The 13,097-nt window shown below is 46.2% G+C and overlaps 1 protein-coding gene across 1 annotated transcript in view; it reads left to right on the top strand.

Moving 5' to 3' along the window:
* ABCA12 (ATP binding cassette subfamily A member 12) overlaps positions 1 to 13,097 on the top strand; it is a 79,202-nt gene that overhangs the window by 7,725 nt on the left and 58,380 nt on the right. Inside the window, exons 3-6 of the mRNA XM_040070191.1 lie at positions 7,851 to 7,998; positions 10,277 to 10,359; positions 11,393 to 11,502; positions 12,191 to 12,376. Of these exons, the coding sequence (XP_039926125.1) occupies positions 7,851 to 7,998; positions 10,277 to 10,359; positions 11,393 to 11,502; positions 12,191 to 12,376 (527 nt within the window). The remainder of the gene's footprint in view (positions 1 to 7,850; positions 7,999 to 10,276; positions 10,360 to 11,392; positions 11,503 to 12,190; positions 12,377 to 13,097) is intronic.

Below are 13,097 nucleotides of genomic sequence, written 5' to 3'. Positions count from 1 at the left end.
CAGCACAGGTGTTTGGGTCCAGCTTAGAGCCAGAGCTGTGGGGCACAACACTGCGTAGGAACAGATACTCTGCTCTTATTCTTGGCTCCAGTGCTCCTGGGAGAAGCTCTCCCTGAGCTACATCCCATTTGGTCTTACTGTGATGGGTAGCTGGGATTTGAACAGGTCCAGAGCTGGCTGGAAAAATCAGTACGAGCCCCTGGGCAGAGATCTCCGATGCCTTAGAAGATATCGCACCTGGAGGTGAGAAAACTCTGAAAATATGCTGTATTTTACAGGAATTTACCTCATAGTTGGAGGCACCTGTACTCATCTCTTTTCCCAGTAATGTGGAAAAATTAATAGGTTCCCATGCTAATTACAGGGAGCTGGGACGATGGCCCAGCTGCACAGGCCACTCCATTCATTCAGATAAGTTGTGGGTATTTATGCAAGTCATAATCCACCCCCAGGCTTTGGCCTGTTCTGCACGCAGACAAGCACACAGGAGACTCCAGGCTCTCCTTCACCACTTGCCTGTGGTGGAGCAGCCCCACTCCTTGTGTTCCTTTACACTGCTTCCTTTTCCCCCCTTTCCTTTCTGTCAGTATTCCCCCCTTTTCTACACACCAGATTTTTGTCTGTGCTCATCTGCAGTGATGCGCAAAATGCCTCCTCAGGTTTCTGGCTTTGGTTTGAATGTTTTGTTTTATTCTGTTGTGCTAGGGAACAGAGTGCCATATAACCCTCTGTTCCATTAAACCAGACCTGAAGGGTGTATGGTTCATATTAATTAACCCCACAGTTGCTGGAATAGGCATATACATTGATTTCTATACAAATTGCAGGTAGAAGCAGTGCCCGGCCATACAGTTCCTTGTCTTCCCCTTAGCCTGGAGACCAATTAAAGAGAGCACGGAGATGTTTGTAATGCCTCCCTTGTCATAAATCTCCACACTTCCCTTTCTTTCCACAGACTCTTCCTCTTTCTGGGGTGTGACTGAAGGATGTTCAGAGTTGGAGCTGGGGACTCCTGATTTACCACTTGTGATTTTTCCTTCCCCATTGAAGCAGGGTCTTGGGGCGGTCACTTAATTCTAATCAACTTTCTGAAACATCTCACTCTAGGTGTTGGGATCTAAAAGGGCAGAAGTATTTTTCCAGAGGTGCTGAGCAGTTTGGCTGAGACTGAAATTAGCAGTTGTTGATGCCTGTGTTTCTGGAAAGGAGGTTACTTTTGTTTAAAGAATCTAAACCTGGGCTCTGGAGGCGCTCAGCATGGAAAGATGTTGGTTGGATAAACACAGTTTCTGTGCAGGTGTTTTTGCAAGAGTCTAGATATGGGTTTGAGCTTTTGGGTTCCAGTTTCTTGCTGGGAAGTGCATGGCTCTCTTCTTAGGTCCTGTTTGGGTAGTGCCCTGCTGCTCAGACGGACAAGATCAACCTGGCTGCGTTACAAGACCAGGTTAACCTTGTCTGCATTAAATATTGCTTTTAAAATGCCCTGTAGGAAAAGGGCTTGTGAGCAGGTACTGCATTCTCCTGGTGTGTTTGTGCTTCAGGCAGTGGAGCATCCCTTCCTAGCACTGCCAACCTCCTCAGCTCTGCCCCGTGGTGCAGACAGCACCTGTGTCATTTCCCCACCTTGCCCTGAGTTTGCAATACTTCTTTGAAGGGTTCCAGGTTCCACCTCCTCTCCTTTGTTCCTGTCTTTGGTTTGGAGGTTCTTTCTCCTCCCTTTACACCTGCTGCTCTTCGGCTCCTTTGTGATTTTTATGCTCTCTGCTCTTTATGTTCTCCCTGATCGGGCCATGAACCCGATGTGATCAGATCCAAGTGCTGGTTTTTAATTTATTAAATAAGGAGGTGGAAGTGGAAGGTCTGTGGGCAAGCAAAACCAGCTTGCCCGGTCTTAATAAGCGTGGAAGTAGATGCTGTCTGCTCTGGGCTGGTCTTATTGCAGAGCCTGAAGTGCTTGGGGGGAGAATTGGGCAATTAAATGAAATGTTTCTTCAGTGGAGGCCACAGAGGAGGGAGGAGTCTGGCTCTGAGTTGTCTGTTGCTTTGATTGCAGTGTCATAGGCAGGCAGCTGAGGACATCATGAGAAAACAAGGATCCTGTTGCTGTAAAGATAAAAAAATGCAAGGTTTTGAATCTCAGCCAGCCACACTGGGTGTCTGGGGGACTTGAATGGATTTATCTGGGGTCCTGCTGAGCTTTCATTTCAAAAATCAGGAGATGCAAAAGGAGGCTGTAGTGAGGTGGGGATCAGTCTGTTCTACAATGTCTCTAGTGAAAAGATGAGAGGAAACAGCCTTAAATTATGCTAGGGGAGGGTCAAATTAGACAGTAGAAAAAAAATGGCAGAAATGTCACAGCAATGGAAGTGCCAGGGCAATTAAATATTCTCTTTTAATAGGTAAGGCGTAAGCCAGCTGGGTATTCATGTGTAAAAAGTACCCTGCTTAAAAATTAATCTCATCTCACAGATTTGATGATTTGGTTTAGTTTTTGGAGAGAGAATCAAATTCCTGGCATTAGCATAAAGCTTTGTTTAAAAAAAAAAAAAAAAAAAAAAAAAAAAAAAAAAAAACCACCACACCAACAGCAAAAGGCAGCTTAAGTTGTTACTGACAAATAGATGTGAACAAAACTGGAAATGGGCAGTTTCTTGTGGTTGAGGGGAACAGGATCTTTGTCATGTCATGAAACAAGTACTTTTATCTTTTTGGCTGTTGAAAACAGCAGAGGAATAAAGTTTAAAGTGATGCTGTGTGTCAATGAGAAGGACTAGAAGGGAAGGTAGAAGGTTGTGTGTGCACAAACCCAGCCAAACATTTGGCACAGAAAGTTGGGAGGAGGTCACCAGAGCAGGAAATATTCTCACTTGAAGTTTTTTTGTGTTTTCCCTCTACTACAGAAATCCTGGAAGGTTTTAGGTTTCTTCAGTCAGAAGCTGAAGGGGTTTAATCCATGTGATCATATTTAGTAGCCGCTGACAAATCTAGTTTTGTGAATTTGTCTAATTCTTTTGAAATCAATGTCTGCTTTATCCCATGGCAGTAAGTTCTACAACACTTTGATATTTGTTACAAAAAGGTATTTCTGCCCTGTTTGCTGGCTATGTCCTGATCTCACTCTGTTTTGCTGTCTCTGTGATGTGAGGGGCGACTGTTTTTTCACCCTTTTAATCACTGATCCCTAACTTTATTTATTTCTTTATCAAACCACTTTTTGGGCACCTTTTCCCTAGCTGAAAAGTCCCAGTTATGATGTCGCCTCATATGATCTGGCAATGATTGAATGCATTTTCAATTAAACACAATACTTCCTAATGAAGCCATTTGCTCATTAGTGCCTCCAATTCACCGGTGGCCCAGTTGAGGTTTGTATGGGTTTTTTTATGAACTATGGGAGGAATTTGGAAGGACTTGGAGCATAGGAAGGGTCAGAGCGTGTGAAATCTGAAGGCAGGAGAATTTTTTCTTGTCCAAGGAGAGGTTGAGGTATGACACTAAACTAGGGGTGTGTAGAGACCAGAAAAACTCAGCTGGGGGCTGCTGTGTTCGTGGTGCTGTGCCTCTGATCTGCTGAATTCCTGGCTGGATCAGCAAATGGCTGGACTCAGCTGTAATGCAAATGCCACAAACCTCAGTGCGGTGGAAGCAGCAAAATCAATGTGGCAACGTGAAACATGGTCCATTTAGGTTTAAACATTTGGATCAATTTCAATTAATCTTATAGACCATAGCGAAATAGTCATTATCATCCCTCTTGTATGACATTTAGAACCACCCTGACATTTCTCATTGTTGTTACATGAAGCACCTTTACCTGAAGAAAACAAAATGTTTTTTGCTTGTGTTGAAGGGGGGTGTGCTGGAATTTACAACATTCAGAAAAACAGGAGAAATTAATTTTCTCTTTTTTATTCTGAATGAGAGCAAATAGGGAGAATCCAGAATTTCCAGTGGCATGCTTGCATTGATTGGTGTCTTATGTTTATTTTTGCTGGTCTGCATGCCTTGTCTCTTTCCAGCTCTTGGAGATGTGGTTGGCCTGCTTAGATGCTACAGAACAGGGAGAACCAGCCCATGCAGCACTGAGCCCTTGGCCTCCTCTGCCCTTCGGGATGCCTCTCTCCCTCAGTTTTGAGCCCTACTCTCGGTGGGGGTAGAAAATCAAAACTCTCTGTGGGGAGACAACAGTAAGAGCCTCTGTGCTTGGAGTTCTGCTGCTGGCAGAGCAAAGTCAGTCTTTGCTAACAGGATCTGGGCTTGGGTTTTGGTTGCAGAGGCATCAATTTGGCCAGAAATATGAGAGGGTGAGCTCTCAGCTCAGACATATGGCAGCAGTGGGTGCAGTGATCTCTCCCCCTGGCAGTGGGACCCTTCAAGGGAAATTGTAGTTTTAGCAAATTAAGAGGTTTAAAGCTAAAGGCAGTGGGGAGATTGAGAGAAAAAAAATTTGTCACGTGTTGTGGATCTGCTCTAGTGTGTGATGTGGGATCACGAAGCTGGGGCTTGGATATAGCATTGCTGTAGGTTTGAGCAGGAGAAGGGGCTGCCTGTGGAAGACTAAGGGATTCCCAACAGTAGAAATACTGCAGAAGTCTCTAGTGGGGGTGTTACACTTCAGATTGGGAAGCTATCTCCATAGAAAGACTGCCCTTTAAAATTTGCAGAGCAGGTACCCCTCTCCTTCTGTCACATTTCCTAGCTGGTGCTTACGTTGTGCACCGATGTCAGCGGTGTGCTGAATAAACCTCATCCGAGGCAGGGACAGGGCATTACGGAGGTCTCCTGAAGCAGCTTCCTCCCTGGCCATCCATGCCGTGGTTACAGGGCCAGCAGGGCATTCAGCTGTGTGGGCAGGACAGCCCGTGTGGCTCCAGGGGGTCACGTTTCCTCACCACGAGCAAAGGGATGGAGGGCGGGAGGACAGAGCAGGGAGAGCATTCATCTCATGACTCACCTTGGCATGAATAAATTCCTTCCTTTGCAGGATGCAGGGCTGAGAACCAGCGTGGCTCTAACTTGCATCACACAGGAATCTGGTCCAGACATTTTGGATTTTTCTGTCACAATCTTTCTCAAAAAACTTCCTTAATTTTCTAACTGCTGTCAGAGGTTAGGCCTCTTCCAGAAGAGTCCTCCCTGGCATTGCCACTGCTCCTGTGCCAAGAGCATCGTGGGGTAGCCCTGGTTGACACCTGCAGTGACTCAGGGATGGATCAGGCCCATGGCTGCATCCAGCTGCCAGCAAACTGCTCAGCATCTGCTGAGAGTTGGCAGAGCCTCACCGAGTGCCTCAGCCTCATGGGCCAGCATGACTGGCAGCGCTTCCAAACTACAGGTCACAAATTCCTGGCTCTTTATATTTGGGGTTGCTGCTTCAAAAGAAAAGAAAGAAATTATACAGTTGCTGTGTTCTGATGCTGAACACTTCACTTGTGATAAAGCAGCTGATTGTTTAATTGCCCGCTTAGTTCAAGGTGTGCCACCTTTGAGTCCAATTCTGGAATTTATTATTGCTACTTGTACCTCAAGGAAGGGTCTTCCTCTGATCTGGATTCATCAGGATCTCTTGCTTACTCACCTCTGTAAACATCTCACATGTCTCTGGAGAAGACCAGTGCTCCCCAGAGCCATCCTTGTGTCCCCCATTCAGCCTTGTCCTGAGGAGTTGCACAGCTTTAGCTGCTCCTGCTCTACTAAGAGACATGAGCTTAGCTCCTGGCCCTGTGCTTGTTGGCATATGTGGAGGGCAGTGAAAGGTGGAGCTCCTACACATCATTTTGGCTATGCCCTCCATCCCAGGCTCGTGGCTTCCCACATCTTTGAAGCTTCGTTTTTGGTAGGAACACCGATCCCATGAGGTCTGTGGTGTGCATTTTTGGATTGGCGTGCAAGCCAATGCCCTGCATGGGAGTGAGGGTGTGGGAGATCAGAAGGAAGATGAGAGGAAAATGCCTGAGTGTGCAGGACGCTGTGCAGGGTTGTAATTGACGATCCCAAAGGGCAAACACCACAGACACGGCAGGGATATTCACACCAGGATGCTTCCAGATTAAAGTGCCCTGCTCTAAAGTTTCCCTCATGGCCAGCTGATTAATTACCCTACAACGCCTCCGGAGTGGTGGATGCTTGGTCCTGTGGCCCCAACACCAGAAGTTCTGCCTGTAGGGGTAAGAGAGCTCTTTGGCTGCCCTTGGTGCTCCGTGGTTACGGGGAGCTGGTTCAGCCAGCTGTGTAACTCCTGAGGGAAGGAAGGAGGGAGGGGTCTAACTCCTAAGGGGTGCATGGAGCTTTGGGGGAAGCTTCCCACAGCAGGGAGCCTTCTCCTCTGGCAGGTATCCATGTCCTTTAATTTTCTCTTGTGCTCCTAACTCTTCACTGAGGTGTACAAGAGAATCACACCACCATCAGAGTGGGTGCCTGTACCTCTGCAGGTCTCAGAGGCCTCTGTGCTCATTGCTGTTTTGTCCAAAGCAGCGGGAACTCCCATGCTAAACCACAAGCTCTTGTGTTCTGACCCAAAAATGCAGTGACCGACTGTGCTGAGGAAAGCTCAGGAAAATCCAGTCTCCATCAAGGAGACCAACAGCTGTGGATTCCACCTACCCCTGCCAAGCCCTCTGGGAGCATCTGGGGGTTGACCAGTGCTCTAATGAGCAAATGTTGTACAAATGTCGTACCTTGTCCTTGTTGGAAGGGTGAGATAAAAAGCTGTGCCTGAGTGAGAGTCTCAGGTCATCTTTGAAGACTAAAGAGCAAGGTAATCAATTACCACAAACCTGCCCGCAGGCCTTCAGCAAGTCTGGCTCCTTTCCATAGCAGAAATAATAGCAAGTCCTTTGCCAGGTAATTTTCCAAATGATTATTTTAAATAATATGTTGCCGTGATCCAGCAAAGAGTTTGGGGATTTATGAGAGCGTTTGTCTCTGAGAGGAAGAGCAGCCGCGAACTCTGCGGGCTGGCAGAACGCAGCACGGGGCAAGTGGCACATATATTACTCGGGTGTCTCGTTGCTCAGGTCCACTCTGTGTCTGGAGAAACAGGAGACAGGGACACGGATCTCATCCCTCAGCGCTGCCTGCCAGCATCCCAGGTCACCAGGCAGATGGTGCTGGAGCTGCTCCGAGCTGGGAGGACACTTGGGGTGGTGGTGATGGATTGCTCCTCTGCCTTCATGGTGCAGCTCTGCACTAGAGGCAAAGGATGCTTGTTGCTCCTGGATTCATTGCCCCTTCCTGTGGTAAAAGCTGAGACAAAGCCCTGTTTTAACAGCCTGGCTTGGAAATAAAGATTATCTTGTTGCGTAGAAACCGATCCAGCAAGTCTTGAAGAATATGTCCGCATGGCTGCTTCAGGTTACTCTGGCCATGTGCCTGCTTTTACTTGATTTTTTAAAGGCAGAATTAGAATATCTTAACCCAAGGGGATTTTAGTAATTTCTTGCCTGTTCTTGGATTTTGGAGTGAAGGGGGGAAATCTGCAGTTGCTTCAGGACCGACAGGTATCCTGTGAACAAATAGCTTGGCTCTTCTTCCTATTAACTGGGACCCTGAGCAGCTGGGTCTAGTGGGAGCTGTCCCTGCTCATGTTGGAACTGGACAATTTTCAAGGTATCTTCCAAGCCAAACCATTCTATGATTAAATAGATGGCTTTGTCAGTGTTGAGGAGGTGCTTGTAGTGGAATTTGGCAGATGATACTGCCAGGGTGGAGTCAGTGAAAGGAGCCTCAGTGAAACTGAGACTCCGTCCTGTTGTTTAGGAAGGGAAAGTAGCCCATCCTGACAGAAACATATGGCCAAAAAGTGCATGTCCTCATCATCATAACGGCATTTTCTCTCTTTCTTCCTCCAGGTTATCTTGCACCCCGAAACCTTCCCAGCGCAGGCTTCTTCCCGTTCCTGCAAACAGTGCTGTGCGATTCTGATGCCAGGTGTAAGGGCACGCCCTACACCCCAGAAGATCTGCTGCCGAGACTTAATGACATCTCATCCCTCAGACTGTAAGGGAATCTGAGTATTGCCAGGTGTTAGGGGGTGTAAAACAAAGCCTGGTTTGACGGGGAGGGAGTGTTCATGTACGTCTGTGTGTATGTACAAGTTTGTCCACTACAGATAAACCTCAGCTACCTGTTCTAACACATCTGACACTTAGAAAAGAGAATATCAGAATATCAGCTGCAGCTGGACACTTCAGAAACAATCACATTAGGGACAGCTCTCAGGAGTGTGTCCACTGATTCAGGCTTGAGCCTTCTACTGAAGGGAATTGTGCTGCCTGAGAAAAACTCTTCAGCTCTCCCAGATCAAAGCAAGGGAACATTTTTTGCATGTCTGTGGGTCAGGTCACTGGTCAGACTTGCCCCCAGAGCAGCTCAGAATGCTGATCTGCCACTGAGAGGGATCAGCTCAGGATGCTTTGGCTGGAAGTTTGGATGTTAGTTCTGGAGCAACTGCTCTTTGAGCAGATCTTCGAGGTGCCAGAACGGGTGTCCTCTCTGCAGGCCATCAAACACATGAAAATGCAGAAACTATTTTTGCCCAAGAAGGCACAGATATTTGCAGCGTGGAGCTGGCTGGGCGTGGGGTTTTTTTGGGTTTTTTTTTTGGAATGTCAGTTTGCTGAAATGGAAATGTTCAGTGGGACCGTTTCAGTTTCTTGATGTTCCAGTTGAAGTCAAGTAGCGTTCATTTTGAGGCATGCCAGCCAAGGTGGTTTCTACATCTTGGCTTCCCAGTTCTGACAGACCCCTGGGGAACATGCCACGCTGAGGCCTGGCTGGTTCACGGAGAGCTGAAAATCTGGGCATCTCTCAATGGCCCTGGTTGCTCATCTTTGCTTTCAGGTGAGAGGCTGCTCCATAGTCAGAGTCTCAAAATCCCCCTTGGCCGGAGCTTGAGAGTCTGAAGAGCTAAAATGGGCCCCACCAGAGAGCAGCACATCAGGCAGTGCTGGGGTTGGTGGCTCCCTAAGGATCCTCCTTAGTGCAGAGGGAGTCATTTCCCAGGCCAAGTCAGTGGTCAGAGTCTCTCCGAGGGTGGCAAGGATGACTAAGGATGTGGGCAACTGAAGTTGCACTGGATGAATCTTAATCAAATTCAAGGTCATGCAGCAGAAGAGAGGAGAGAAGGCAAAGCCACATGGGGGCTGGATGCCTGGATTCACAGCTCTGTTCCTCAGTGTCATTGTTTTTCCCTGGGCATGTTAAACAATGGTTCATTTGGGGTATTGAAATGAAGAAATGGGAGCTTCTAGTGCCAAAGCTGGAGGTCTTCCATGGGTTTCAATAGCTGCAAATCCTCCTTGCTTTCTGCTTTTGGATTCTGAAAAGCTGTTTTGGAAATAAGTGGATTTTCCTGCCAAATGAAAATCAAAGGACTTGGCCAAATTTTATATCAAGAACATGAGTCATTAACCAGCACCTTGACCACTCTTGTTGCTCGAGGTTGTCTGTGGGAAGTGTCATTATGGATATGTGGCCATACCTACCCTTGTACGGTCAGTGTCAGCCTTGGTGTGTTCTACAAGGAAAAACACCAACTATTGAGTAACCACAGCAAAGCTAGCAGGATGCAGCAGAGTCTAAAACCTCAGGAAAAGATTCCTTGGGAAGGGGAAGGCTCCATATGAATAGGTGCAGCTCTGCCTCAGGTGCAGGGTCCTCATTGGTGAGTTTGTCATGAAGTGTTTGAGCTGTGGCCCTTCACTACCTGGGTATATTGTTTTGTAATATTCAGCTAATCCAGGCTGGTTTTCTCCTCTCCCATTGTGCAACTCACTGAAGCTCTTGTTAAACTGTTTTATAATTTGCCCTAAAACTATGTATAACCAGAGGTCAGCAGAGAAAATGGGCAAGGTTCTCACCTTTGGTTCTGTTTCTTAGAGGCATTTACCAAGATGTGCATGGTTTGGTTGCTTGAAATTTCTCTTAATAAAAGGGAACCGAGTCCAAAAGCCAAGCTCAACAACAACTTCTTCCACCCTTTTCTCCTGCAGTGGAATGTTTGGGAAGGGTGAGTAAGGTCCTGTTGTCTGGAAGGATTTCTTGGTAAGGCCATGCACTTTATAGCCATAGAGTTCTGTATTTTTGCTTCCCCAAGATACGTGCCAGGCCTCCAGAAAGAGCCAGACTTTTGCATCACCCAGATTTCAGCGCACCTGCCATGAAATCCAGCCATAGGCACATTCTGAGTTCAGGCAGTGAGTTAATTAAAAGAAATTCTGGCAGCTGTTACAAGTGTCTTCTTTTTTTTCCTTTTTTCTTTTCTTCTTTCCCCCAGCAAGCACAAGAAAAGTGTAGCCAAGGACAGGCAGCCATCACCGTGGAGTGCAGAGGTTCCTGAAAGCAGGAATGCTTCACTGGGTAGGTTACTCCCTGCTCTGGAAGGTTCTGCTCTTTGAAGGCTGATCTTTTGAAGATCTCTGGCCGGAGCTGCAGTTCTCAGAGCGCTGCTGAAATGATTTATGTGTTTCATAGAGGCACGTGACCACGGCCATGACAGTGTAAATTCTTGGGAGCAAGTACAAATAACTGTAGGGGAGGCTTTGGATTTTGACCAAAAAAACAGGATTAAGTGGTTGCGCTTCACAGGAGCAGTGCAAGATCACAGATTGGCTGGACATTAATTAGAGACCTGGCTATTTATGGAATATTGCCCTTTTGCTACCCACAAATTCTCCATAAACGGCTTATGATTTTCTTTTCAAATGGGTTTTTATCCACAGTTTATCCAGCAAGTAAGTTGTCTTCTGTGCCAGAGTGGGTATTTATTGTTGGTGATGTTCTTCTCTGATGTGATTCTCTTTCCTGAAGGAACTTTCAGTCTGAAAGTTTCCATAAAATCATTACAATTATTATTTATTGATGGTAATGGCTGGTACAATCTGCAGGCCATCGTGATGGATCGTCCTTTCTGCAGGGGGCTCACGATGAAATTAATGATTACAGATTTGCATTTGCCTGTTCTGCTCCAGCCATTCACTGTTCCAATTAGCATTCCTGCCAGCACCCTCCATGGTGCACAGACAGAAAGAGGCAGAGTGCAAAAGGGACCAAGTGCAGAGGCGTGGGGAGGGGAAAGGTAAATCAATGAACAGTTATGGGAACTATTGACTCATGTTGATGATCAGCGAGGAACTCAATTCTACATTTTATTATTAAAAAAAAATTTAAATGATAGGTCATGACCCCATATAACAAGTTACAGTGTCATCCAGAATTTAATTATATCAGAAAAACCCCTAAAGTACTGACAGGATGCCATTGACCGTACCTTTGGAAACAGACTGATAATGCACCCAATGCTGTCGGTAGCTGTAGGTCCTGGTTTTATGTAGCAAAGAGGTTTTAAAAGACATAAGTAAAATACAGTGAGTGTTTCAAACTGTTATTGCAGCATTTGGGGATTTGGTATCTCATGGAGAGAAAAACCTTCGGAATATTTCATCACCACCCAACTTGACTTCCAGCACCCACATGTTCAACAAGATCCTCAGTTTTGGGAAGGTAAGTCTGTTTTTGCATAATAACTGAGTGTGAACACTTGTGTATCCTCATATTTAAAGAACCAGAAGCTCAAAGTACCATCATACAGCTTTTATTGCTTCAGGGTCTCCCCTATTGTGTGAACAAGCTTTATTTTGGAAACACGGTGATTGTGGGTGGGTTTTTAAGCTTTGTGGTGAGGTTTTATGCTCTAGGCAGAAACCAGGCAAACCTTGAGATGTAAGACCATGAAATACAAAATATAGTCACACACAGTAAATACACTGAGATACTTTGTTCAGTATATTTTCTTTCTTATGAAATTAAAGATACGATGTCACAGGCTTTGACATTCAAGTATTTATTTGCCCATGGTAGTCCTGCAGCGGCATCAGAGGCGCTGTGTGTTTATTGTATAGGTATTAACATTTACAGCTTCTATTCCTTTGCAATAGAAATTTGTTACAATGTAATGGACACTGCTTTTGTGTTTTGGTGTCAAGGCCTACAAACACTTACAAACACATTTCTCTTTGTAGTAGATGAGGGATCTGAGGGTTTTAGTGACGTCGCTCAGCTGGTAGAATTCTGTCTAATGCTTTTCAGACGTTACTGTTACCCCTTAAAAAAAGTCCCATCACTGCATTTAGAACCATCCCAAATGCAATGTTGATGTACAGCTACCCTGAGTGTTTTGTTGTTCTTTCAGAACCAGCCCCAGTACTCCACTGCAGGGAACCTCAGGGCCCTGCTGTGCCAGGTCTTGTCGCGGTACCTGGCACATCCCGGTGCCGCGGGAGGGAGCATGGCAGCCAACATCCACCACACCTTCTGCTTCACCAACTCCTCGCTTCTGGAGTCGTTTGCCCGGGAGTTCAGGACCCAGCTCTCCCAGGTGAGTGCCTGGGGCCTTCCCTGGGGCCTGCAGCTGGGAGCTGTGGCAGTTCGCACACGTCAGGCAGCGTTTGGGAGCTACAACACCCCTCGTGGGCAGGAGTTACTCATCTCTCTGCCTAAGTGCAGGTAGGGCACAGTGAGGCTGAGTTAATTCTTGTGCATGGGGTTAGCCCAAACGCCTCCAAGCTGAGTACATGGCTTGGAAAGCCAGGGGTCATCCAGCTGTCAGCTTATGGCCACTAAGGGCTCTCACCACACCTGGACCTTGCTTCTCCTCTTTGTTTGCCCTACTGCATGGCAGGTCAGTAGAACAGAGTGAGGATGTCATGTAAATAAGAATGTTTAAACCTTGGGAAGGCAATAAATTTAACTGTGTATTACCTCAGCAGTATAACTTCATCCAGTGACTCCTGCATCTGATCCAGCAATTCATGATTGAAGCGGTACTTGTCTTTGGGAAAGCAATATAATTAAAGCAAATTAATCCTTTGAAGATAAAGCTCTTTTCTTTTTTTTTTTCTTTTTTTTTTTTTTTTCCCCCAAGGTTAAGATTGATATTAATTTTCTTGTATTCCTTGTCTTTGGACTCTTTAGGACACTGTGAATCGTAGGGCTTGTCTGAACAGAGAATTTATTGTACAAGCTGGGGTGTGAAGGTAAAACACAGTCACACTCTCAGTCATTGCCTGTCCTTTGAATGTATTGTTTGGAGACTTGAA

This window comes from Hirundo rustica, chromosome 7 (assembly GCF_015227805.2).
Source record: "Hirundo rustica isolate bHirRus1 chromosome 7, bHirRus1.pri.v3, whole genome shotgun sequence".
Lineage (NCBI taxonomy): Eukaryota > Metazoa > Chordata > Aves > Passeriformes > Hirundinidae > Hirundo > Hirundo rustica.
The sequence above is the reverse complement of the archived record's forward strand: the minus strand, read 5'-3'. Positions and strand labels throughout refer to the sequence as shown.